General features: G+C 39.5%; 1 protein-coding gene across 2 annotated transcripts in view; it reads right to left on the bottom strand.

The window, feature by feature from the left end:
• RSPO2 (R-spondin 2) overlaps nt 1–27,340 on the bottom strand; it is a 108,921-nt gene that overhangs the window by 44,044 nt on the left and 37,537 nt on the right. For both annotated transcript variants that reach the window (XM_063327403.1, XM_063327402.1), the window contains exon 3: nt 11,383–11,571. In XM_063327403.1, the coding sequence (XP_063183473.1) occupies nt 11,383–11,571 (189 nt within the window). The remainder of the gene's footprint in view (nt 1–11,382; nt 11,572–27,340) is intronic.

Consider the following 27,340-nt stretch of genomic DNA (forward strand, 5'->3'; position numbering starts at 1 on the left):
CCACTGAAAGCAGGATACAATTTTTTTCCATGACTTGACCCTATAAAGAGCTGGATGCATGCTTTTATGCGTCATGTCTGATTTCCCCATCTACACATGTGCATGTGCTACCATGCAAAAAAACTCTGTTTTTCTGGATATAACTCCTCTCCATTATTAACGAAGTCAATGAATAAAATGTAGCCATTATTAAATAACTAAAAGACATAAAGCTAAAATCAATAGCAAAAAAAATACTATTGCCTTTTGAAATATTGGATTTCTCGGAAAATTTAAGAGAAATATAGATTACAGACTCAGAAGCAGACTGTTCAGAAAAAAATCCTATTCCATACTAAAACATGGCAACTGGGAGGTGAACGAGAGATCAACCGTTATATGCACGCCTGAAAAGCTGAAATACTTACATGGAGGCTTATGCAAGTCAGTCATACATACCTAGAAAAAAATGCCAGGGAAAAATGTTCCAAAGATTAAAAAGTAAAAGCCATTATATTTGAAATAGTAATGAGCGCTTTAAAATTAATTTCAATAATCTATATCTTCAGCTGGCATATTTAATTTATATCAGGTACATTAAACTGTATCCTGTGCAGCAGGCTGTATTTGTTATTCATTTCATGCAACAATATACTAATCTTTTTGGTCACTTATGTCATTCATTTATTCTTCATTCTTTTCTAAAGTAAAAAATCACAAACCATAAGGACTTCTGAAATAGGCATTGGTAAATATCCCCTAACAACACTTCAAATTTAGCCAATCTTTATAAAACAGATTTTAATATTTGTTCTTGAACTTCAGGGGGCCAAAATAGGGCATACCATAACACTTAAACTGGGTGGTGGTGGGAAATTATTCTTTGTTAGCAATTAGGGAAACAAGAGGCTTTTCAGATCAGGTTTCTTGTGGCATTGGACAAGTAGGACAAAATTAGGTAGATTGCATGAAAAGAAAAAAAAAAAAGATTTCAAATGCTGGTACTCCTTTCTTTGGTTAGAAGGAATGCGAACATCAGTTTGAAGTCTTGCACTGCCAAAGGGAAGCTCTGCGGGATCTCTAGACACAACCACACGTAACCTACACGCCACCAACTCCAGTGCCCAGCATCTCTCAAAGGAGCTTTTAGAACTTGTGTTCATATAAGCAGCACAAGTTGGGCTTCTTAGTTTAATTTATAGGAAATTCCCAAGAATGGTAACTTCTTTTTAACGAGGGTTGAACCAGTCTCCAAAGAGCAGGAGATCAATGCCCACACACTGACCCTGCAAAACCACTTCTCCAGATTCATGTGTCTGCAAGGTAAAACGGTAAGGTGGGCTGCTCTGAAGTTGCACTGCAAAAGTTAATTGCAAGTCTGATTTGTTACTCAGGATGTACTGCAAATATCTGTTGATAGCAATGCTTGAATCAAACATCCAGTGATTTAAATATTCAGAAAAAACATTTGCCTCTTGCCCACCCACACAAGACAGTTTGAAAAAACATCAAGGTTTTTCCAAATCATTTAGTCCAATGATGAGGTGCAGAAAAGAACATTAAAAGAAAAATTAGCATCATGTGACCCTCCCTCACATCCAAGTGATGCCAGTATATTTTTGAAATAATGTTTTAACTATTGCTTTCAAAATATTTTGGGGAGTAACACGTTTAAAGTTTACTCCATTTGAACTTTTTTGTGTGGAAGAGGGATTAAATGAAAAACTTTCAGTATAAGTTGCCTTTTGATATCATATAAACATGCATAGCAGGCATGTTTACCTTACGCTGGGGATACCCTCCATAAAACTACCGCGCTTTAACAGTACATATGTGAATGCCCCATATTTAAACACTAAATGAATCAATCAATCTTCTTCCAGTTTCTTGATCATACTTCAAAATTCCCATCCTATTTATATCTTTTGCTTTCCCTTCTATGCCAGTTTTCTTTTGCATCACAGTAGAATCCTTGCCACAGTAATTCCATTTTGGAAGCAATAGTAGGGGCTCCTGGGTTAAGTTTGGGTGGATATTTCCAGCAAGGCAGTTTATTTTCAGTTTTTCCCATGAAGATAAATCACTTCAGATATGAAATGCCTACTATTTAATCTGTAGCAGATGCAATTTAGCAGAAAATATTGAAAGAATATTAGAAATGCTTTAAAAATTCGGAAATTAAAACATTAATTCACCAGAGTGATACTCAGCACAATGCTTGGGGTTACTGGGTGCTGCTCATAATGGTAATTTAATCAGTAATAGACCACGCTGTAGCTGAAGACTAACTGGGACTGACAACTACTCCTCTTTGACATCCTCCATACGCTCTGTTTCAAATCATGAAGGGTGCTACTGCAGCTCAAAGTCCTGCAGGGATTTTTAAATAAAATTTAAATAAACTAAACTGAAGAACTAAACCCAAGAGCAGTACTGCAAAAGTTAGAAAAGCTAACTTTCTAGAAGTCTACTTCCAATTACAAGCTGTCACAGGAGTGGTTATGAAATAAAGAATTTTTAAAAGAGTTTATTATTTTTGGTGCTTAGCTTCATTTTATTCTATTGTTTAAATGCTTTTGGGGTATTTTTTTTTTAAATAAAAGTGCCATTAATACGTTACTTTAATTGAGACTGAGGTTAGTAAGCCAGAATAAATGAATTCTTTAAATTCTTTTGGTTTTACAGCTAAATATAACAACATGGAGAGAGAAAAAAACCATATATGCTTTTAGTTGGAGTCCTAAAGAACGCTGATACGCCGTTATGAATATTAAGATACATTGGTTTGGAACTAAAATTAACTGTGTCAAATTTTGTATTTCTTATTGTTAATCAGCATCATTATCTATGTATACTTTGTTAAATATAAGTCTTAATGGAAGTATATTGCAGGATTCGAAAATTTTTTGCATTCTATTATTTAAATAATAAATTGGATAACAAATCAACGATCTAGTATGAAACCTACAGAAGAGCCGTTTGACATGATCTACAATAATTAAAAAAACCAGCATTTTAAAAAACAGTTTCAGCCTTTACCCAAAATAATGTAATAAAAACCCAAGGAAATATTTTTTAAAGTTAATGACCTGAACTGTTTTCTTCTGATTGTCACAGTTTTCAACCCTTTGAACTTTCTGATCTCATCATCTTATGCCTAACTTGGGCGAAGGAAAGCAAAATCTTTCCTACTTTTCAAAACCCCTTTCTAAATCCTTTTAGATTCCCTTTAAATTAACTAGTTAGCTTACTGATATAATAAAATGGAATAAGAAATATTCTTTTTTCATCTGGAGAAGTTTCTTGTCAAAAGTGATTTTATTACCTCAATTTACTACCTATAGATCCAGCTGATTTTCTCACCAGTTCTGTCATTCCATTTCTGTATAATTTCAGTAGCTAAACCATGCTGCTAGTGTATTCTTTTTATTCCACTTAAAAGATTACCTAGAAGTTTATAACACCAAAAAACCCCAAAGGAAACAAGGCCAAAACACTTGAGCATAGCTAAGATTTTAGACCCAAGGAGCTCTTCAGAGCAAAGAAATAGATATTGCATAACCCACAGTATTCTTCAGAAATGCTTTGATTTCTTTTCTGGAAAAAAACCCAGAAAATGGTGCCCACTTGAGGTTTCCAGATAGAGAAGCGTAAGCGTCTGGGACATTTTAGAAGCAGTAAGGAGAGGGAGCCTAAAAGTGGAAGCTTTGGAGGCACGGGGATAGATGAAATTGGAGTTGAGGGGAGAAAGAGTTGATAAATTCAGTCGTGCAGAAGAACCCCAAAGAGTGATCACATATCTTTGGCAGGCCTACCATACTTGCAGGGCAACAATGACAAGGTTGGAAACCTAATCTTCAGAACCTGAGGGTGAAGAAGTAAAGGGTGCTTCATTGCTGCTCTTCCCATTTAGCTAGCGACAAGAGGTCTGTCGGTTAGGGGCAGACACTTGTGAGTCCCTACCTCTTCTTTCCCTTGTATTCAATTTGCAGTGTCTCATCAAGGGTCTGCTTCCTACCAGACCTTAAATGCCTTCTACTCCTGCTCAGCATCATGTCTCCTTATATCCCACTGGCTCTACTACCCTCTACATAGCCAGGACCTCTCAGACTCATCATAACGCTCTTACTGCAGTTCTTCTAGCATAATCTCCTATTTTCTTTCCAGTGTTTCTATCTTGGGAAGGTCAGAAAGTCAAATATTTGCTTCCATCCTTCCACATGAAAGGTATAAAACACCCTTGAAAGCCAGCCCCACATGAAGCCTATACATCTTCCTCTGGTACCGTCCTCACATAACTGGAGTAAACAAAGCACCCAGGGAGGCCCAGAGAAATCTGCTGGTGTGTCTGATTAGCACAGCCTATTTCTAAACAGATGACATTTTTTGAAGTGTTACACCATACCTCCCACCAAAGTTGTATGTAAATGCTAAAAGAAAAACATTCTGACCTCATTGAAATCCATGGCAAAAGTCCTAATTGCTTCAGCAAGGGCAGTATTAAACTAATAACTTTCTTATCCCATCAGATAGACCAGGACCCACTGCAATGACTTTAATAGGCAAAATTAATATTAAAAACCCTAAAGAGATATAATCTTTCATGCTAAATACATATTTAAAAAGTGAAAAGTGAGAACTGAAGAAGAGCAGTACTCCAAAAGTTATAAAAGCTAACGTTCCAGAAGTCTCTTTTCAATCTCAAACTGTCACAGGAGTGGTTATAGATCCACAGCTCCACGACTTCACCTCTCAGGGGAAAGGGTGGAAGGGAAGTCACTACATTGCCTGGTGAAGCTAAGCTGGGCTGAAATTAGAAGTGCTCTGCTCCAGTATCTTCAGTGTTTAGACAAAACAAAGGGAAACAACAACTTATCCCTTTGACAGAGCTCTGAAGTGTTGATTTATGGGACAAGACATATACCTTCTCCAACGGAAAGTCTATTGATTCCGGGCAGTCTCTTAACTTAGGCTGACAGGAGAGTAACAACTTGAATGACTGACGTTTCAGTGCAGCACAAGGGTAGATTATGGTATGCAAAAGTGCCTCCATGCTTGAGAGCAGTTACAGGATACGCTCAAGAAAGAAACGTATCTCCACCAGCTAATATTGTGCCACTCCTCAGTCAATGGCCTGGAAACCTACAGAACTGAAGGACCAGATTCTTTGGTTGTTCTGCAGATGAGAAAAAGAAAAAAAAGATCATACTATCTCCATCAAAAAGGCCGTTGTCAGAAAAGAATCCAAAGACAGAAATTTAAAACATCTTCAACTGCTTACTGAAACAGAGTGGCAAGGACTTAAGAGCCGAAGTCCCCTTTTCCTTAATTTTCAGTAAGGGAAGTATGCATCCCAGAACACTTCAGAAATAATTTTCTTCTGAAGTGCTTTCACACATACACCCGATTTTTAAAAAAAAAGTAATAGCTATGAAGCATTTTTCAGTCAAGGTTAGGGCAATCAATCTGGTCTGTAAGAAGTGCATTTAGCCAGCCAGAAATAAAATATTTGTATTTAGGCTTTATAATCTCATTTATGTCTCCTAAACATTTCTCTGCTATTTACTTAAATAGCATAAAAACCCAAATCTGATTGTCATGGATGAAACTTACAATATGTATAGAAAACTACATAAATGGTGCATTAAAGAACTGTGGAAGGAGAAAGCTCGGATTATAAATAATGCCCAAATTAGAGATACTTTTTAAGAAGATGAATCACAGTGATATTAAAAGATTTTCCTGACCTGCTTTGGCTTCCTGACAGTCATGATAAACCACTTTTACTCGTTCTTCTCTTAAAATAAGCATTAAAGAATTGGCAGATTTGCATTTTAGAGGAGAAATCAAAAGCCCAGAAGTTCAAAATACAAATTCAGACATTGAATTAAGTTTAGACCCAGGTACACGTGCTCGTTATTGCAAAAAAAGAGTATGAGCTCCTGTAAACAGCTTCATTCTGCACTATTATTACAGAAAACATAACATCACAAAGATGTTTTGTGATAGTAAACCTAGTTTACTAAGATAGTTACCCTTCCATAGTAAAACTTATCACCAGTTTATAAGGTGAGGCAGAATAAGCTGAATTGTAGGGAAATATAATTCATTTGAAGTTCAAAATAAAGTATAAAATGCTCCATATTGAGATGCATGTTCTTCATATTTTAACATACCTTAACAAGAAGAAAGTTTACTATATTAGCTTCTCACGCGAGGTGCAATACGATGAATTTTAAGGTCAAAAGATGTCTATCTATCTCAACTGTAAAAAGCGGTTACTCATTTGTAAGGTATTTTTACTGATCTGCATAATCTTGAAAAATTTACATCGCCTTTTTTGCCTTTGTGATCCCTGTTCTGTAGCGTTTCCGTTGTCACTTTTTTCCTTTCTAAACATGAGCAATTTGACTGAATATTCATCCATAACCCCCTTATAAACGACGATTCACAGCAAGTTTGCTCCGCATGAAACACAGACACCAGTGAAGACCAGCTGAGTACGGGAAAGGGAAGCGAAAACACATGAGGGGATCTGCATGAGTGGAAACCAGTAACCAGCACCGCAGGAAAGAGAGCTGTACTGAACTGTACTGAACACCTTCGAGACGGAGAGATAATGGTCATATTTTGCAAAGGGAAGCCACAGACTGAAGCTGAGCAAGGAAACGTGGCATTCCTAAATCGAAGGGCTTGGTAGTCTTGGCACTGAAGTTGGGTGCTTGCTTGAGGCGTCCCCTTGCGTTTAATTTGACAAAGTAATGGTAGATGATGATCCACTACAGTCAGGGTTCTCCTTTCGAAGGTCAAAATCAGTCTTTCCATTAAGGCATCATTCCAGAGGAGCCTCTGGGCCTGTAACTTGTGAGGCTGGTAATCCTGGGGTGTGACAAACTATTCCTGGGTCCAAAGCACCTACTTTGCTCTTTTACAGTGAGCTCTGACTCACAGCTCCCTACTTTTCTTGCCTTAGATCTCTCTGCCTATTCCAACCAAGAACCTCCTAACCACCCAAGCCCAGACTGTCCTCCTGCCCATCAACACTCACTCCTTCCAGCTCCTGCCCCATCCCTCTGCTGCTCAGCTAAACAGCACTGGTGCTACAGACTTCACACTGCCATCCTGACGTACCCGTTGTCACTCCACACCAGTCTGCCACTGACCCACGCCACCTCCTGTGCTAATCCTCTCCTGCATTTCCTGAGCTGGGAGAGACTTCAAAAATCTAGACAGATTACACATTTCATAACTCACCTTGAGGACACAATGGCACAGGAGGGACAAAGACTGTGCTAGTGCTAACAAGAGCAGGAGACAGGGGCAAGGAGCTGAAGAAAGCTATGATGTGAGCAGTTCTTGTAGGGGACGGAGTATCAGTTAGACAACCAATGGAAAGAGAAGAGAGACCAAAACTTCCAGGAAAGACTTTAAGGAGACAGTAAGGAGAGGAGGAAAATCATAAGCAAAAGAGCTTTCAGCTACAAGGGAACAGAGCTAGCTATTTAACCTCCTAAGCAGAGGTGGCTTAGGCACTTGCAGGTTGTTTTATTATTATTATCATTACACTACAAACAAAAATTTTTAAGCTACAACTTCAGCAGGGGCTGAACATGAGTGCTAGAGAATGATACACACAGCCACTTGACCATAACAGTTCCTGAAGTTTACCACAGGTCTACCATTTCATGGAGAACCATGCTTGGAATACAACATGCTAATTACAAAATACCAGAATGAGGATATTTTTTAAAATAAATGTACTTAATAAACACTTAGCGATACATTTCCAGTATGTTCTAATCTTGATTCATTATTAGTTGAGATCCTTTAAATAAATGCCAAACCACAGTGTTTGCAATTAGTACTTTACAAATATACAATTGCCCTATTAAATCTAAATTGATTACAGATTTAATAAATCTTAATTCAAAGCACTATGATGACTTTTGTTGCCAGACGAATGGAACAAAACTCTTCCATCGAAATACAAAGTAAGGCCAAAAATCATAAATTTCAAAATAAGAAAAAAATCCAAAATCCATTTGATGGAGAAAAAAAGAGTCGAAGAGATAAAGAAAGAAAAAAATAAATGCCTATAAGATAATAATAGGTGGACATCGATTTCTGGCTATCTAACTTCATTTTCAAAATTCCAAATACTATATTAAGCTTGTTTCTAAAAGATAAAGCTATACGTGAAGGAAAGAAACATAAAAAGTAATGAAAGCTATTCCTAAAACGTCAGGAACATTCTTTTATTTAAAGCAAACATTGATGCTCCTGCAGTAATTGAACCCCCTGAGAGACTGTTAGAATTGCACTGAGTACAACAGTCTCAGAAGGTCATATGCTCTGCTCTACTACATAAGAAATAGCCATGACATGATATATTAATGATGTCTTGCTATTTTGTAACAAAGTTTTTTTAAAAAAATAATTACCTTTCTTAATACAGTGAATTAACTACATGTGTTTAATAAATGCTTGATTTGTTTAAAAGTTTCTCTTTATCTTGTTTGGAAGGGGAAATTATAATTTTAGCAATGTCGGGCCCTCCTGTGAGAAAGAAGCTAAACCTAAACAAATGGAGTAGCCAAGCAGAGCTGAAGGGAGCTGTAATTTCTAAACTCCGAGTGCTTCCTCCCCCTAAAATTGTAGAGGTTACTATGGACACAGACCAAGTTGAAAGGTTCAAGATAGGCTTGATCCATTAATCAGACCAACTTTAAACCAATGACACAGGTGACAGATTTCATCTTACTCTTTAATTCAGTTTTGTTTTTCTCTCATGAAATTATTTCTTGTTGGAGCAGTTCAGTTCAAAGTCATTAATTATTAAAATTTCTTGGAAAATTAACAAAGTGTAGCTCTTCTCTTGGGCATTATTCTACAGAAGAGACTCAACACTTTCCAACTTCGTGGCCAAATGTACTGCATTCTCATACTGCGGTGTTCAAGATGAAAACCATCTCCAGCAGGAAAATCCACATTGATTTCTAGAGACAAGCAGTCTCAAAATTACATGATTCACTGTTACTAGAAAAACAGGCTCGAACCAATTCGCAAATTCAAGGCACACATACTGCTTACATGTAGAAAAGAAAATTAGTCCTCAAATTCAAAATTTCCATCATTTTAGAGCTGCTGCACTTGGCTGTGGTATTTATTGTGTTACATTTGGCACTAACTATGTTTGGCTTTTAAAATCATGTCAACATTTTCCATAAAAATATGTTCTATAGCTTCTCTAAGAAAAATGGGCAAGGATTCCAGCAATAAAATGTTAAACAGCTTTTGTGCCTATGAAGACATTAATAGGACAGAAATCATTTCAACTTATGTAATTCAAGCCCTGTAACTCCCAGAAGTATTTTAACATAGCCAGAATTTTTATTATTTTTAGCTGAGATAATACTATCTGAGCAATGCAGTCTGTAACTAAGCGTACCTAAAACTATCTAACATCAAGTAGGAAGAAACCTATTCTATTTGTTAAGAATGTTTATTTTAACTCAACTTCAATCCACAAAATGTCTGTGTGTCCACAATGCAACGTATGTGCCACGCAAGATCACCAAACCGAGAAAAAGAAAAGATGTGATTTATAAATACACCAGTTGGCAGTTACACTATAATAAAAACATACAACATAAAAATCGTTGGAGGGGAACCAGGACTGGTCGGTAAATGCAACTGCATCATTATTCTCACAGGGGGAGACTGTCAAAGGCATGAGGGTGAGTTAAATATCCAGCGCTCAGCACACGCCAATGTGGGTTGGACACAACTTGCATTTATGCTTTTCAAAACCAATCCCGTAATTCAGGGAAAAAGGCCACTTTCTGTAAGTGGTAAAAATGGAAAAAAAAAAAAAAAAAAAGTTATATTGAATTCGCCGTCCACCTTCTGCAAATAACTTTTTTTTTTCTTTTTAAGACAGTAAAGACAGACTGCCAGTAGGGACTACTTTTCCTACCTCACAAGCACAGTACAGGCTGATATAGATAAATTCATCTATTTCCCAAAGCAGTAACTATATTCAAAAACATCTTTTCATGGGCAAGTTTTTACAGCCCAGTTTTGAAAGGTTTAAAGTGGACAAGTCGCAGAATTCACAAACGTGTTATGAAAATTAAGGCCAGGATCCTAAATTACTTTACAGAAGGGATACATAAACCGTATACTGGTCTCATTTAATTTTTCATCAAAACCTAGCCACCTGGTATAGATTAGGCAGCACTCAGCAATATTACACAGCCGTTGGGAACGCAAGGCGAAGAATACCACATCCACAGAGCCTGTGCAGAGAACGGGGAGAAAGAGGCGGGATGTCATTGCACGGGCTGGGACGGCTCCAGGCGAGTGCTCCTCGTCCAGCCCAACCTGCCACGGCGTGACCTCACCTGGGTCTCAAGATTATGTGTGGTGTGAAAGGCAGCACCCGCTCTCTCACAACACCGTGCGTCCCAGCGACATGCCACAGTACCGAGGGGGAGAGTGCCGTACGTTTAACAGACACCTGATTATTCCAGGAAGCAAAGAAAAGCTATTTCTCACTTCAGGTTCTTAGGTTCGGTGACCTGATTTTGGTCAGACTATGACACATGCACAAAAAAACCCCCAAAACATAAATACGAATTACAGGTAATACCAATGATTAATAATCCATATGGCTAATACGCTGCATATGAGCATATGGAAAAATCAATACGGATCGGCACAACTGCCAGACAGCGGCGAGATAATGCACAGAGATACCAGAGCACTTGTTGGTCTTAACAGTTGTGCTTCTAGGCACAAACATGCAAACAGGGAATCTTGTTGCACATTAGCAGGTTGTAAATTTCCAAATAAACTGCAGTACTAAAAGTGAAAGGTTGGTTGTTTGTTTTTAATAGTGCATCTGTTTTATTAAAATAGCAACACTTACATATTAAAGCACGTCTGGTGTGAGGTGTCTGGTCACCTGAAATTTGTGTGGGAACAAAAAGCATGACAAGCAGCCCACCCATATATTAGTGCATGTACTCACTAGTACCTACATGAGGCACTGTTAAATTAATACTTAATCCTTTTTATTTTCACATAGGGGGAATTTGTTAAAACTAGGAATATCTGCTTAAATCATCATTCTTTCCTACGTTTCCCTTCGAACTAAAGCAATAATAACAATAAAAATAGCAACAACAATAAAAACTAGGTTAATGCATCAACTATTTACTCTGCTGATTGTTACATATCTTCGAATGAGCTGGGACGTTCTTTAGCAAAGGAGTTTTATGACGATCTTGAGACATCCGTGGAAATATCACCCTGTTCCACAACATATCATCTTAAAAACTGAGCGTGAATTATGGCCTTCCTACAAAAGCAAATGTAAGAGTTAAAAAAAAACAAACTCACTTGAACATCTGTTCATATCTGGCGTCCGGAGTCCGTAGTACCCCGATGGGCAGGAATGCAAGCATTCACCATATTGTCTCATCCCTTCTCGTCGTAGGAAGAAGAATAACTTGTGTTGGCATCTGATGCACCCATTATCCTTTGAACAAGATAAACAGCCTTTGCAAATTGGATTTGGTCCATAGCTAGCTGCAAAATAAGAAGATAAATTACACTTTAAGATCATTTGGAAATTATTTTGGCTGGAGGTCCTCTTCCCTCTAGAGTTTTTCTTATCTACCGCATGACTACAAGTAATTTTGAAAGGAAGGTTCTGAAAGCACGCTCACTCTCATATATCTGCGCTGGCGAGTGAATAAAAAGAAATGCAATCTCTATATTTTTAATTGTATGTAGGGCAATTTAATGAATTTACACATTTTTAAAATAGAGGTACAGGCAAGCAGAGACCAAGCTATATAAAGTTCACCAGTATAATGTACATAAAACCCAGGTGCTGAATTCTAGTTTGAAGCTAGGAACGTAAGCACACAACAGCAACAAAATATAAGAACATCAGCACCCTGATATATGCACCTGATATGTGCACGGATATCCAGCAACCACATTAATGCAATTTCTGACTTGTGAAGAGAGCAATATCAAGAGTAGAGAACTCTGCAGAACAGGTACAGCACTAGCAACACATGCTGGCCCACAGCTCTCCTGGTCCTAGAACAGCTGTCTTCTTGCACTCTCTTTGTGGTCTTTCTAATGAGAACGTCAAGACATTTCCCCCCTCCAAAAAAAAAAAAAAAAAAAAAAAAGAATAGTAGTTTTAACTTCTAAGAGCTTTTTTCTACACGTTTCTACCCAAAATGGTTTGAAAACCATATGCACAGACATTACCGAAGGAGGACATTTAGTTTAGATTGCCATTTTAGGTCACCAGCTGCCATGCCTTCAATTCTATTCCCTGGTTTCATTTTTTGGGTGGTTTTTTTTTTTTTTGTAATTACTTGGCTGATAACTGCAACACAAACCTTAGCTGCTTCACTCTCTGCCCTTATGAGTTTTTATTATCCTGCCTTTCTGCAGAGTCGCGGAACACTCCCCTGTCCCCATGGGCTGTCAACTCCTCCTCAGGCGCTGAGTCAGCACAGCAGGTTAGCAGGGGGAGGATGGCTCAAGACATTCCTGAATCCAGTACAACTTAACAGGTCTGTTTTAAATATTAAATTGGCTACAGGACTTCACAGAAATTTGCCAGTTCAAACCTGGTTTACTGGAAACAAAAGAAAAATATTACGCAACAGAAAGAAAGCGCCTTTAGGGTCTCAAGAGCTTTTTAATAGAGGCCACCCTGAGAGTAGCTGGCCAAAAGGGCAAGGACTATGTTTAATTGTTATATTTTAAAATATTTGAAAGTATTCACACCCTAACATAGTACTCTGGTACTTTTATCTTGTATGGTTGGATAATTGAGGTTGCTCAATGGATGACTTCACCAGCAGAGCCAGGAAAAGAAAAAAGGAAAAGCCCACCACCCTCTGGAACCAGTAGCTGATAAGCTTTACTCTCACCTTCACACATCTGCACACCACATTCCCACTCCCTCTCTGCTCGCGTCCCCCACACATGCCTCACCATGTTCAGCACGACGGCATTCAACTCCGATCTTATACAAAATAATCCTAGTGGGTGGCAATCAGGACAAGAAGCCAAGTGACCCGATGTGAAGCATTGGAGTCCTCTGGCACCAGGCTCACTTGGTGAGAGCCTCTTGATGGGAATAGCATCCTTACTCTCTATGGTATACAGACGATTCTTTAGCTCTCCGTTAACCCTTTCGTAACAACACACCCTACCAGACCAACTGCCTTATACTCCTAAACCAGTTCCCATCTCCTGTTGCTCACAAGACCTCAGATATAACTTTTCCTACAGTTCCTCTTACGACTATTCTCATTCACAATCCACATCTTCAAAGACATACAAGAAGAGAAACAAACAGATGATGAGCAAGGCCTGGATGCATTCCTCATCTCACTGTCGGCAGGGATTGCTTATTTGTAACCACATCAAATACTATGTGACCATGTACTCCAAAACAATTGTTGCTTAACACATGATGGGCAATCCTGTAGACTTCTGAATCCCCTTTTAGTCTCCTTGCATCTCACTCGCGGTAAATCTGTACTTCCAGCTTGTTCAAGGTTCCTCAGAGAAGCCTGTACTACAACAAAAGAATTAAAAGGAACAAAGCAAAAGTAAAGATGCGAGATGCCTGAATTTATTCACCACTCAAAGTGGTCTTCGGAGTTTGAATCAGCTGAAGTCAGGATCTCATATACAGCATGTACATGATTATGACGTAGGGCCAGGCCAATTGCTGAGCAGCATGGATATAGTTAAAAGCCACTATTCTCCACAGTGTCACTTGAGGGGCAGGGATGAGGCTCTGGACCAGATAGATTTGCAGTGTCCATGTAGGTCTCATGTCCACCTTCCCTCATTGACCTCCATTAAAATTCAGACTTCTTGTCTACAAAATGTGCCTCAGTTTGACTCTGCTGTCCAACTTCCCTTTATCTACGACTGCCCACATGTTGCTCTCCTCAAGTACCTCTTTTTTCTATTTCTGGTAAGCAGTCTTTGTTGATAAGCCCTTGTTCTGCAGACAAATTTAATTATGCTGACTTCTCTGGGCTTCAGCCATAGCTCTGTCCTAACTGTCACATGAAAAGGAGTTAACAGCATAAAATGATCCTCTATTATTCCATGCTATCCTTTGTTTAGGAAATGGACAGCACATCTTTCATGGCTTAAGGTCAACACAAGATATATGAAAGAGTTCAATAATACAGTAATTTTGTAAGGTGTGTGTATATATATCCCAAAATTTTAACTTGTGTGTACGTTCCCCAAACCATGACTCTCCTTCTACCTTATCTCCTGAGCAGCCTTAACAAATTATTTATAATTTCTATGACTGTATTTTTTTCCCCTATTATAGGAACACTGTGAGATTCAGTTCATCAAAAGCTGTAAACTGCTCTGAAATCCTCAGATATGAGGTATTATAGATGTGACCCAGGTGTTGTTACTTAAATGAATGATTATTAAAATCATACATTGAATTTGGATAACCGAGTTCAAGATGGTCACATAGTGATGACTTTCCCTATTGCTCTCCTAGTTATGAAGTTATAATAAAAACATAAAAATGCATCAGGTATTTTTCTTTTCTTTCTCTACCACATTAAGCAAAAAAAAAAAAAAATCACTGAAGAATTATACAATGGTGAGGGGAGATAATATGATTTGTGTGCTGTAATACAGAGAGTAAACTTTATGAAAGAATCTGAAAACTTCCCACAGTGCTGCTTAGGCACCAAGCTGAATAATTTCCAGGTATTTTGCATGCAGCGAGATATTGTGAACTGCGTATCACAGAACTGGTGTTATTCCACTTTGTCGTTCCTTTTCAGAGCTTCACGGGAAGCAGGCTGACTTCTGCGACCTTTCTGTCAGTTCAACTTGTCCCAAAGCAGGGGAAATCATGATATGCTCTGCTACTAAATTACTGAACATATACTTTAACAAATCAAATACCGTAGCACTGGTTTTGGGGTCATATAGGCATGCCATCTTGAAGATACCACCTTAACTTTCTCTCTTTGGCCCTATGTACACAGGCTATTACTTAATCCTCCAAAATGCCCCCTGCCCCAAAGTCTTCCCTTTCCATTTTGGTTTCTTAACATGGCAAATGTAATGTAGTCTTATCACATTCAGCTTTCTCAATTCTCATATAATTGCTCTTTCAAGGAGGAAGTGATTGCCTCTGTGTTCAGCAGAAACATCTATACACTTCCTTTGGAATTTCTTCATAACCTCGACTTTTTCTTCCTGTATTAAACTGCAAGAAAAAATAACAAGCTCACAAAACATGGTCAGTCGCATTCCAAGTTACCAGCTGCACCATAGGCGATGTAAAACATCACGCTACTCATCTCCATTTCCACCCTGCCTGGAACGCCCTCCTTGGCTCTGTGTGCCAGGCAGGCAGGTTTCCCCCAGCCAAATCCCTCATGGAAACTCGCTCCTTCCACAAGGCCCACAAATGCTAACCAGTGTCACAGCGCTGCTGTCGTCACATCATAAAACCGAAAACGCACACATGCTCTAAGTTAGCACCGTCCTCCGGGTCTCAAAGCGCACGATTGCCCTGGCTGGCTGTTAGGATTTTAAGGTCCCTGCAGCAGGAGGAATGTTTTGTACAGCCACATAAGCATGTCCGCGGGTGTGAACACCGCACATAAACACACACCTTTACGCAGATAACGCATCTTCTATTCCTTCTGCTTGCTGCATCTACAAATATACTACAGAGCATCTCTGTATTTAAAGAAAAGACATTTACGGACTCGATTCCCTATATTGCTTTTTTTATTTTAAATCTGGGATTAAACTTGCCAAGTTTGCAAAGGTTACTTCAGAACACAGACTAGTACCCAAGCACTGAATGAAACACTTCTGAACTCTAAGGGTGTTCAGAGTTTCATGGTTTGGATCCATATCAAGTAAAATCAAATGTCAGCTAATTACTTTAACTCTTGTCTGGATCAAATGTATTTAAGCCATATTGCTGAAGCGGTTTTAAGTGAATTGTTATGACTATTTGAAATCACAAGAGAATCAACAGTACAAAATGAGTCTAGCCTGTTCCCCACAAGAACACAAGTTGTTCTGTAAGCAAGAGAACAAGCATTTGATTTCCTATCATCTTACTGTCTTGCAGCCCATACCACAACAACTGCTACTAATTTGTGTCCTTCTTCTATACCCACTTGTTAGGTGTCACAAACCTCTTTTGAACCTGGTGCTTCGGCTCACCACAAGAACCTGGTATTTTTATTTCTGTAAAAACCAGGCTGCAACGGACAAATGAATCCAAAACCAATTGGAGAAAGAGGAGGGCCTGGCAGGAAAACAAGCACTACAAAAAGTCATTCCCTGAACACCGTTTCTTTAGAGGGCCAGGCTAACATGCTCATTATGTTCCTAATATCACTTGCTGCCTTGACATTTTGTCCCTTTTTGACAATCTTTGGTGTTTTGTACTCTCTGAAGTCAGAAACTGAGCTTGCTGGTACAACGGCCAGCTTAATGGCACTCTTGTCCTAACTGGGATTGCAGCCACATAAATGCTGGTAATTGGATTTTAGTTCAGATCTAGCAGGAATGTCTCCAAGACACTTATCACAGTAAACATGAGGTGTGCAGACAGGATTTGGAGGAGGGATGCAACTAAAAGATGACTACAAGCTGCACTTATTGCAGAAAGAGTGGAGTTCATAATGCTGAATTCAATTAATGCTTTAAAGATATCCCATACATATCTCAATAAATCCAATTAAAATACGCTCATGCCTGGCATGTGTCCTCAGAGTACCAAAGAATGGAACAGAGAATACAGCTTTACAGAGACACCAATATTACACAGTATACCAATGTACTAACACTGTAAGACTGCCAAGTTCATTATAGTTAAAAACCATCTGATGGGCTATGAACAGAAGCTGGCCAAGAAAAATACCTATTTTTCATTAGAACTGTGTAAAAGCAAAAGTAAGTTTTGGGCAGAAAACATCAATAACAACAAAAAAAAAAAAAGGAAAAAAATTTTGCTAGCTTGACTCTAGTCATTCATTGTCTTTAGGAGAATTAAGAGATTCAAGGTCAAAGGGGATTTTTATGAACAATTAGCCCAATGCCCTGTACAAAGAAGCCACAGAACTTGTGCTTTACTAAAACATATCATTTAAGAAACCGTTCAATCTTGATTTTTAAATTGTCAGCGGTAAGGAAACCACCACAACCTTTGTTAAGATATCATAGGGGCTAATCACTCTCACTGTTGAAAATCTGCAGCGGAATTTTGAACTTCAAATAGCAACCACTGGACCTTTTTATATCTTCGCCTGCCAGATTGTTAACAGTTTTTCAATGTTTTTTTCCCCAATGCAGACACTCTGATCAGGTCAAGTCTTAGCCTTCTCATGGGTAAGATAAACAGAGCAAGATTCCAGAATGTCTCACCGCAAGGCAAAGTATCCAGTCCTTTGATCAATCTCTTACCATTTTATCAAGAGGCTTATGGACACCAAAAAAGAGTTCAGCAATGGAAAAGCGATTGTACCAGTGCCAAACACCGAAGTGATATAACTTCTCTGCTTTTCCTAGATGTTACTGTCCTGAAACATTCATGAGTTATGTAAGTTTTTTGACCACAAAGACACTGTTTCCCAAGTACTACGCTGCTCTGGGTAGGAGGCAGCCATTTTTTGGAGTTACGCAGGAGATCACCCCATGCTATCTTTCTCAAGACACTGGGCCTTAACCACTCGTGATCATCTTCTCTGAAGTTGTCCACAACTCAGAAGACCCAAATGTTCCCCACTCTTCCTCTGAAGATAGACTAACTGTAGGGTGGCCTTTCACTTCAATGAGTTTGGTATAAATCTCACCAAATTTATGCTCATAAGTGAACAATTTTGCCTGCTTATTATGAAACCATTTCTTCACTTCCTTTGGAGGTCTTAACTATATTTTCAGTATCATAATTTTATGCCTAAACTACTCTAATTTTTCAGCTCATTTCATTCTCTCATTATTGATATAATGTCCTTCTGATTATTCTAGTCTAGGCCTCAGAAGACTTGTCTTCATTCCATCTATATTCAAAAGACAGTGGACTTTATTCCACTTCCAAATCAAAACAGTTTACTTTTGCCACATGGCTATCCAGCTGAATAATTTCATAATTTTCTGTACTGTTTTCCCCACCACCGTGGTAGGGAGAATCACTGTGATCAGTGAGGTGTTATTCTCCTGCAGGCAAGTCTCAAGAAATCACCTACACGTTGAGATATTCTGCAATATTCAGTGACTATAGGCATTATCAGCATTGCATACTGACTACCAAATTCAGGAACCTACTTTATCAATAAAATGGCATCCATGTTGGTTTCAGGATGCCTTGCTTGCTTAGCTATTTTGAGAATATTACTGACTTTCTTTCCAGCTGGGCTGAACTACCAGTCACAGAGGTATCTCACCCGTCTTTATTCATTCGGCCATCTGGAGCTGTTAAAGCCATGTCTCATAGCTTACTTTACGGAAACCTGCTATCAACTGGAAACATTTAAATCCCCTTGTCCTCTTCTGTCTACTGTTCGCAGCCTACCAGTCCTCACTTGCCCTCAGCTCTACTGAATGCTGCTTCCTCCTTCTATTTCTGATGTCACTCCTCCACAGTTCTCTCTGTTCAGTTCCTTGGGGGACATTTTCCCTCTCCCTGGACATGGAGCAGCAATGCTTCCTCAGTCTGGTTGCTCAGACCTCTTCCATTTTCCCAGTGTTCCCCAGTGACGGTACTCATCCTTCCAGTCCACAAATCCAGAGCTGTCAACAATTTATGTTTTACACACAGGAAGTCCTTTCTGGCTACCGGATGGAAAAAAAAATATGGAACATCTGTTGCAGGTCACAAACACCACTCCATCACCTGTCATCCTAAAATTCAAGTACAGAAATAGACACAGAGAGGAAAATGTTCCACTCCCTGTTCAAATGTCATAGGAAATATTAGCTTTTATTGCTGTTTGCTGTTTACAGCTTCACTGGTTTTATCCTAGGTCTTCCTGCTGTCACTGACAGAGAGTAATTCAACACTCACACTTGAAACACTGGGGATAAAAGGTCAAAGCATCACAGCTACAAAGTGCATGCAGAGACAAAAAAAAAGGTAAAATAAAATATACTAAAAAAAGCCCTCTTCCTTTGTGTTCATGCATACAGGTCGGCTACATAGCCTGGTCAGAAAAAAACAAAAACAAAACCACAACAACCAAGCCTTACCAACCAACTGGTTCACAAATACCACTCACGGGTCCCCTGCATTGAAGCCTAGCCCCCCAAATGCCTACATTTAGCGTTCAAAAGTCTTACATGATGCACATTCATGTGCATGTTGTCAATCCCACTTCTGAGTTTTAATTTATAGGCCAATCTCCTTCAGCTATAGTAAGAAATTGCATTACACCCACAGATAGACCGGCCATTTCCTTTAATCCACTCAAATTGTTGATTTGTAAAGTGGCTGCTTCAGCTGTTATCACACTGAGAAGAGTTCCTGCAAGACGACCTCTGTTTCATCTGCTTATGAGTTGCTAGAATGATGCTTTTTCAGGAACCCTGTAGTCTTGCAGTACCAAAACATGGCCAATACATGCCCATCATTGTACTGTTTGCACAGCTGTGGGCAGTTTTTTCTACTCCAAATCTCAAAATTCTTTATCTTATCTGGCATCTTCAGTCTCTGTAAAAACAGCCATCATAGAAGCTTTAAATTAACTTCCATCAGGCATATTTATGACTTAGGATACTTTATAAGCCCCAGATAATTTGATTAAATGCTGGGTAGCTTCATGTATAGTAACCTCATGGAACTCCAACCATAAAACTAAATCGGATTTTTTACATGCTATACTTTTGAAGAACAACTTGTCTTCCAATTTCTCTTATTTAGATTTTACATTACTTACTCTTTCAGCTTTTCATACGTTTATAGGGTAAAATGTAGAAATCACCAGAAAATAATCACACCTGAGATTCTGGGGTTTTCCCTGAACCCCAGCAATTCAGACATGGAGGCAAAGCACCTTTGGCAACAGCACAGATTGGTTACATCTGATGAAAACTGCACAAATCAATTGATGGAACAGAGTCTGTTCCACCCCTTGGATCTACCCCCAGTGCCCGGCTCTCTCTGGCATGCCCTTCGTGCAGTGGCGGGGGTCTTTTGCCTCAGTGGCACAGTGGGCTGGTTTCATCGAGGGCATGTCCACAGCTGCCTCTCTCCAGGCCACCACTTGGCCACTCACCAGTCTCAGGTCTCCTGCAGACAGGGAAGTACAGAAGAGTGTGAGCATCAGCTGCCTAGATGCTCAGCATCGGGAGCTCTGCATCCACACAGAGCTGACCATAAACTGTCTACAGCAGCAATCGGGAATTTTCAAAACCAGTCGCTGCGTCCTCCCAAACAGGCTTTTGAAAATCACATCTCCTACCTCTCACCTACGTATGAGGCGCAGGAGCTCCTTCTAGGCTTTGTACGTAGGAAGAGGGAAGCAGGGAAGACAGTATGTGACAACCCCCACGTTCCCCAGCTTATTTCAAGTGGGAAGTTTATTTGCCTTCCGTTGAAAATAAACTGGGAAGCCTGAGCAGACGCTCAAACAGCCTGGTAGTTCCACTTCTAATACAGAAGAAACAGTCATGCTCCTTCCAGAGACTTACTATACCTTGGACCAACCCTTTGTATATGCTATTAATGTGCATTAATGTGGAAGCTGCAAAGAGAAACAAAAATAAAAACCAAACGTGCCTTTACTTTCCTGATAGCACCACCCTGGTGGGGAGGCCTGGTCAGTGGAGTCCGCAATGCAGCATATTTCTACCTCTAAGGTGGTTAAAAGTCACTTGGACACTAGTTTCAGAACTTTCCATTTCAGGTTCCCATGCTATAGTCATCCAGAAATGCTCAGGCTGTCACAGCCTATTTCTGAACTACAAAATTTCACAGAAATGCATTTTCCCCATGTACGTATTCTATGTGCCGCTATCTGGTGGCACATTCAACAGCAAACTTCATCCAGCATATTGCCGCCGCAAAGCAACATCTGGGACACAAATCCTATAGCAACAAAGTACCAGGCATTTAAACAAATTCATTTTTTCCCAAGCCTTTTAATATCTAGAATATTTCAGCTAGCTGCTGTGAATAAGATTCATCTCTAGCATGCAGGTGAATAAACAGAGATTTAATTTTTTCCCCTTTGATGACGTGTTTACTTTGTCTTCTATTGTAAGTTATAACTTTTCCAAGCACTGAAAACTGCGGGGATCCAACATAGAGGTGTTCCAACAAAAACACAGTTCCAAATCCAGATCCACCCAAACCACTGAAGACAAAACATATTGGAAGCACTAAAGCTAAAGAGGTGAAGATCCAGAACACTCTGCTTAAGACACAAAGTACAATGACATACGAGAAGACGTTATGTATGATGCATGATATTCACTTTGCCTTTTCATACTTTTATTGAACAATTCCTAAAACGGTAGAAAAGATTGAAGAACAGAAAAAAAAAAGTAGTCAGAGAAGGAGCTCAAGTCTTTCTTTTCACTTCCTGGAAGATTAAATTCAACATATTTTAAAAGTCATAGATATAAAACCTGAAGCTAGATAATCCATACAGCAATTCCACCAGAAATTAACAGAGGCAAAGACTATATAGTTCTTTTCATTGTTATATTAGGCATCGCTAAACTAATGACTACATGCTCAACTATTGTTTATTATCACATTTTATTGTACAACAGGAACTGGCATGTAAAGGAAATGCCAAACAAATAAACATTTGACTGTGATTGTAAATCTGTTCCAGTGAAGAACATGCCTTATTTCTCCAGTTTATAAAGCAGTGAACACACTGGTTAATGTTTCATAAACACCAAACTTCTGAAATGTTGAACAGCGTGTATGTGGAGCTTTTTGCTTCTTTTTTTTTTTTTTTTTTTTTTTTAAAGAACGTTATTAAACTGAAAGTACAGAAAGAGATACCCTCTAAGAATGAAGAAATATAAGGTTTAGATAGTTGGGAAGAGACTGGAAGATTTAATGGCCTCAGACGTAAGAAGCTGAGTAGGAAACTTTGAAGTGCATGTAAGGTTATATTCACAGTATCATAAGTTTTGCAGAAGAAATGTTGTACAGGTCCTTACACTGAGCTAGTTCTGAGCAAAGCTTCAGTGGGGGTCTGTACAAGCAGATTTGCCAGATGTCCAAGCCTGATGGAGGCAAGCTGGGTTTCAGGTTAGGCATTAGGCTGAGAATGAAGCTTGGACCACACAGAAGTAAAATTGCTCCCCACACCACTGCAGAGGACGAGCCTGGTAGTCTCCAGGTAGATAGGACAAGTCTGTAGAGAAACTCATTTGGGTACTGTGAAAAAAATGATAGCACTTACAAGATCCCAGGTGGGGTACATGAGCTGAATCCATTTCAACTCTTTTGAAGCACTAGGCAGAGAGCAGATGCGGTTTTCTCCTTGCCCAGGAAGGAAATGCAAAGCCAGATGGAAGCTGTGGTTACTCCAACAGCTACCCAGTTTCAGTAAGTCCAGGACTCCAAGTGGCATCACCATACTCCTGAACAGGTAAAGGAAGGTACAACCATTTCAAGCTCCAACTGGATAAATCCTCAATTAACCTGGTCTGGCTGCAGACCTGATCCTACTTTGAGCAGGAGACTGATAAGGGAGGTCGAATCTCCTGCTTGGGAGGTCTCTTCCAGACTGACTTATCCTGTAGTTCTATGACCTGCATCTGAATAACCATATTTCACTTCTTGAAGAAGGAAGCAGCTTGAGCTACATGATATGCAACACATTTCTGATGGAGGACAAAGAGGTAACAAAGCACATGGGGATATGGAACATTTTTTGGATGTCCAGATATATTCCATTTCACTGGAGATCCCATAGAGGGAGGAAAAAAGTATCAATGAAATGGAAACAAAACATTTTGGAAATGTTCTGTAATTGCAAATAAGGGAACCTAAAAGGATATTCAACCCTGGTATCAATACAGGCTGGGGGATGAAGGGATTGAGAGCAGCCCTGAGGAGAAGGACTTGGAGGTGTTGGTTGATGAGAAGCTCAACATGAGTTGGTAATGTGCACCCACAGCCCAGAAAGCCAACTGTATCCTGGGCTGCATCAAAAGCAGCGTGGCCAGCAGGTTGAGGGAGGTGATTCTGCCCCTTTACTCCGCTCTCGTGAGACCCCAGCTGGAGTACTGCGTCCAGCTTTGGAGCCTCCAACATAAGAAGGACATGGATGTGTTGGAGTGGGTCCAGAGGAGGGCCACAAAATTGATCAGAGGGCTGGAGCACCTCTTCTGTGAGGAAAGACTGAGACATTTGGCACTCTTCAGCCTGGAGAAGAGAAGGCTCTGGGGAGACCTTATAGCAGCCTTCCAGTACTGAAAGGGGGCCTATAGGAAAGATGGGGAGGGACTCTTTATCAGGGAGTGTAATGATAGGACAAGGGGTAATGGTTTTAAACTAAAAGAGGGTAGATTTAGACTAGATCTAAGGAAGAAATTTTTTACAATGAGGGTGGTGAAACACTGGAACAGGTTGCCCAGAGAGGTGGTAGATGCTCCATCCCTGGAAACATTTAAGGTGAGGTTGGACTGGGCTCTGAGGAACTTGATCTACTTGAAGATCCCTGCTCATTGCAGGGGAAGTTGGACAAAGTGACCTTTAAAGGTCCTTTCCAACCCAAACTATTCTATGATATCTTCACAGCTGAAAGTATGCTTTCCCACACAAAGTGAGCTATCTTAAGAGAAAAAAGCTCACCAGAAGAAAAGACCTATAGGTAACAATACAGCTCAGATCAAACCAGACGACATCCAGGAAAGCACAAGACAACATCCACCATTGGCCAAAAATCCTGGAAGCTTCCCCCAGAGATACTATATTTTGAAAGAAGCAGAGATGTTCCAGAAGGACAGGTGGCAACTTCCTGCCTCCTGCAAGCAGAGGAGCTCCTGCAAGCACAAACCACCCTACCCTACTCCGACACCAGAACAGAGCTTTCATTATCACACTCCTAAAATGAGAATTTGGATACAGATACCCACTTTGTATTACCAAGACTGAGGAGAAAGGCCTGTACATTCAAATGCTGAATATCCTACCCAGCCACCTCGTTCCAGGACGCGAGACTATGAGAAGTGGCGATGGGGCAGGATTCTGCATCAGACAACCGTTACCTTTTAGTGTCTCGCACACACAGTACAGCAGCTCCACGGCCTATAAAGCCCACTCACAAGACTAGAACATTACCACCTCCAGCCCTCCCAAGAGACCAGGATAAATTCTTTCTTAGCCATCAGCTAACAGCAAAGAGAAATGGCATTTCCAGGAAACACTGGCATTGGGGAAATCCAACTAGATTAACTTTTAAGACAACAACCAGGTAACTGTTGATCAAAAATTAGCAGTTGACAATGTACCTGTGAGTTTTGGATTGGCTACATTTCCACTGTACAAGCAGTACATAGCATAACCCAGAAATGTGATTATTTTCAACTTTGCAAGGGCCAAATTTGCTGAGCTTAAATTACTGGGTGGTATAATTGACCAGGAACAAAAATTAGAAGTTGGGAACAGTTAAAATTGGTAATTGTTTAAGGATATTCTACTGGGTGAGTAACAAGCCATAGTATCACACATACCAAAACAAAAATGTAGGGCAAAAAAAAACATTCTGACTAAAAAAATTTAAATAATTATGTGGAAGTGGTATCAAAGCACAGCTTCAAAGGACACATAAATAGCAAATAATGTAAGTTAAAAAATTGAGATAATTGACAAATAACATAAAGGGATCAAAAAAACCCAACCAAAAAAAACCAACCCCACCCCTCTAAGCCCTCAAATCCCCAAACTCAACAGTGAATAGAGACCAGAATACCAAACCATATTTCTAACACTTAAAATAACAGACAGAGAGAAAGCAAAAGAGCCTAACAGTTACATCTCATGTTTGGAATAAAGCAGGATGTATCCACCCAATGTGATAACACAGCTGTAATCAAAAGTTTGCCATCCATACAAAAGGAAGCTATGCAAGACCATTTGCCAAAGAGAAAAAAAATTAAACTATCACTGCCAGTCAATGGCAGTCTTGGTACAGTTTTCTTAGCGATAAATATTTGTGGATCGTTTTGCAGAGGAAGGACTGTGTAGTACAGCCTTGGCGCAACTTAACTCAGCCTGCTAATTCGTATCATGATTACAGCTCTCATCACTAGATTTTTAACTCGAAGTAATTAACTGGAAGAAAGAAAACACTTATTCCCACTGGAAGCAGATGATATGAGTTTTCTGTAAAGACAGGCAAAAGCTGTTTAAGAACTGGACTTAGGAAAGCCCATGGAGAGGCCAAAAAGCATCATCTGAATAAAGAAAATCATAGCCATGCTGTCGTTTAACAACAGCCACCTAAAATTAGCAGTACTAAACATGCTCTCATATATATTTGTTCAAAGTCACATACTAGGACCTCAAAAAAAAAAAAAAAAGAAGTAAATCTTCATTCACATAACTATCTATAAAAATAAGCCTTGGTGTGGACAGGTCTGGGCTCTAAAATGAGAAGTGCAAATGACTGAGAACAAATTTATTTCATTGCATATGTAAGTGCAAGCACATGGACCTAGGAAAGTGCATGCAAATGATCCCCTAAAACACCTGTTTTCTTCACACAGTTATTTTGCAGGAAGAGCGCAAAATATTTAAATCCACCTCTCACTTTGTATCCCGGATTTACTTGAGTTTGTAATTCCTTAAGATTTTTGGGAGATGTTTTTAACACATAAAGCTGCAGCTGAGAATCATAAGCACATTTTCATCTTTACCACCAGAGGCAATTTTTTAGGAAGTTATGACACTTACTTTTGCCTCTGAAAAAAAAATCATTAAACACATCGATATTTAAACACACAGCTACTTAAGCTGAAACCTTGAGTTACTCGTGTAGTCTCTGTGGTGTTGGGTTTTTCTTTGTCTGTTTTTAGTATTTTCTGACATTGTGAAGCATATGGAAAACAGGCTTTCCTAACCTGAAGTACCGAACCATGTTAGAAAAATGGAGAAAGTGATGCATTTAGAATATTCTTCAAAGTACAGCTCCTCTCCAAAACATGACTGCAAAAACAACATTGTGGCGTTCCACACTTGTGCCTCGAGGACTTCCAGAACAAAGTTTGCTCAAGTTATGAGTTGCACGCATGTAAATGTGTACATCCACACATATACACATGCATACACATTCCCTGCCAAAACCAGCCTTACAAAACTACTAATTAAATCATGACATGGAAGGTGTTTGTATCTCCCTCAAAGGTTTTGTACTCACTATGCTCTCTATTAAACCACTTAAAAACATGGCCTTCAAAATTAAAAGGAGATGTAAATGAAGGCAGAATTTAGGTTTCCAGTGCAGTTTTATTTCATTATTCTTTAAATATACAAGCTGGAATCTTAAGCATCTTTTGTCGCAACGCTGGCTTTGCAAAGTCAACTGGACAAACAAGCACCTTTTAACACTCTGAAGCAAGAACGATAGAGAATGCATGCAAGATAGTCCCAGAGAAAAGATTTTGTCTTATAAAAGATTTTTTTATATTTCCAAGATTATTTTATCTATTTTTTAATCCAAAATATAACCCCCATGTCTCAATGTAGTACTATTAACTGTTGCCTAAACATTCATTTTCAGCAACTGCTATTACAATCATCCAGATACAGCATGATCCTAAACAGGAGGCAGTTCCTCATCTTGGCGTCCTCTTATGCCTAGTAAGTAACATCAGGGCCTCCTTACAGTCAGGGTGATGGGACAAGACACGAGGGTCCGAGTCACGAAGACCAAGGAGCGGCGTCACCTCTGTGAAGGGAGCGGGATGGGAGCACCAAGGCCTGGTACAGGGGCTGCCAGTGCCTCCACGCGGGGCTCCCCACGACTTGCCTCCACGCTGGTCATCACAGGCAGGCAGTGACGGCGAGCCTGTGATTACAGCCAGCCCTTTACCGTAAACCTGCCTCCAGCTACACGCTTTTTCCACCTGAGCAGGAGCACTGGCCCCTGCGACTCTGACCCTGAACTTGTGGCACACTAAAATACAAGGTGATGTTAACTTTGTGGCTGTTTTCCTTTAAAAAACCTTGTCTTACATCTGCCCGAACATAAAATGAAACGGGTAAGTATCTGATCGAGATAAAAGATGAAGTAGATGATTTAGAATCACCATGGAAAATGCAGGAGAGAGAATC

Source organism: Chroicocephalus ridibundus, chromosome 2 (assembly GCF_963924245.1).
Source record: "Chroicocephalus ridibundus chromosome 2, bChrRid1.1, whole genome shotgun sequence".
In the NCBI taxonomy this organism is placed as follows: domain Eukaryota; kingdom Metazoa; phylum Chordata; class Aves; order Charadriiformes; family Laridae; genus Chroicocephalus; species Chroicocephalus ridibundus.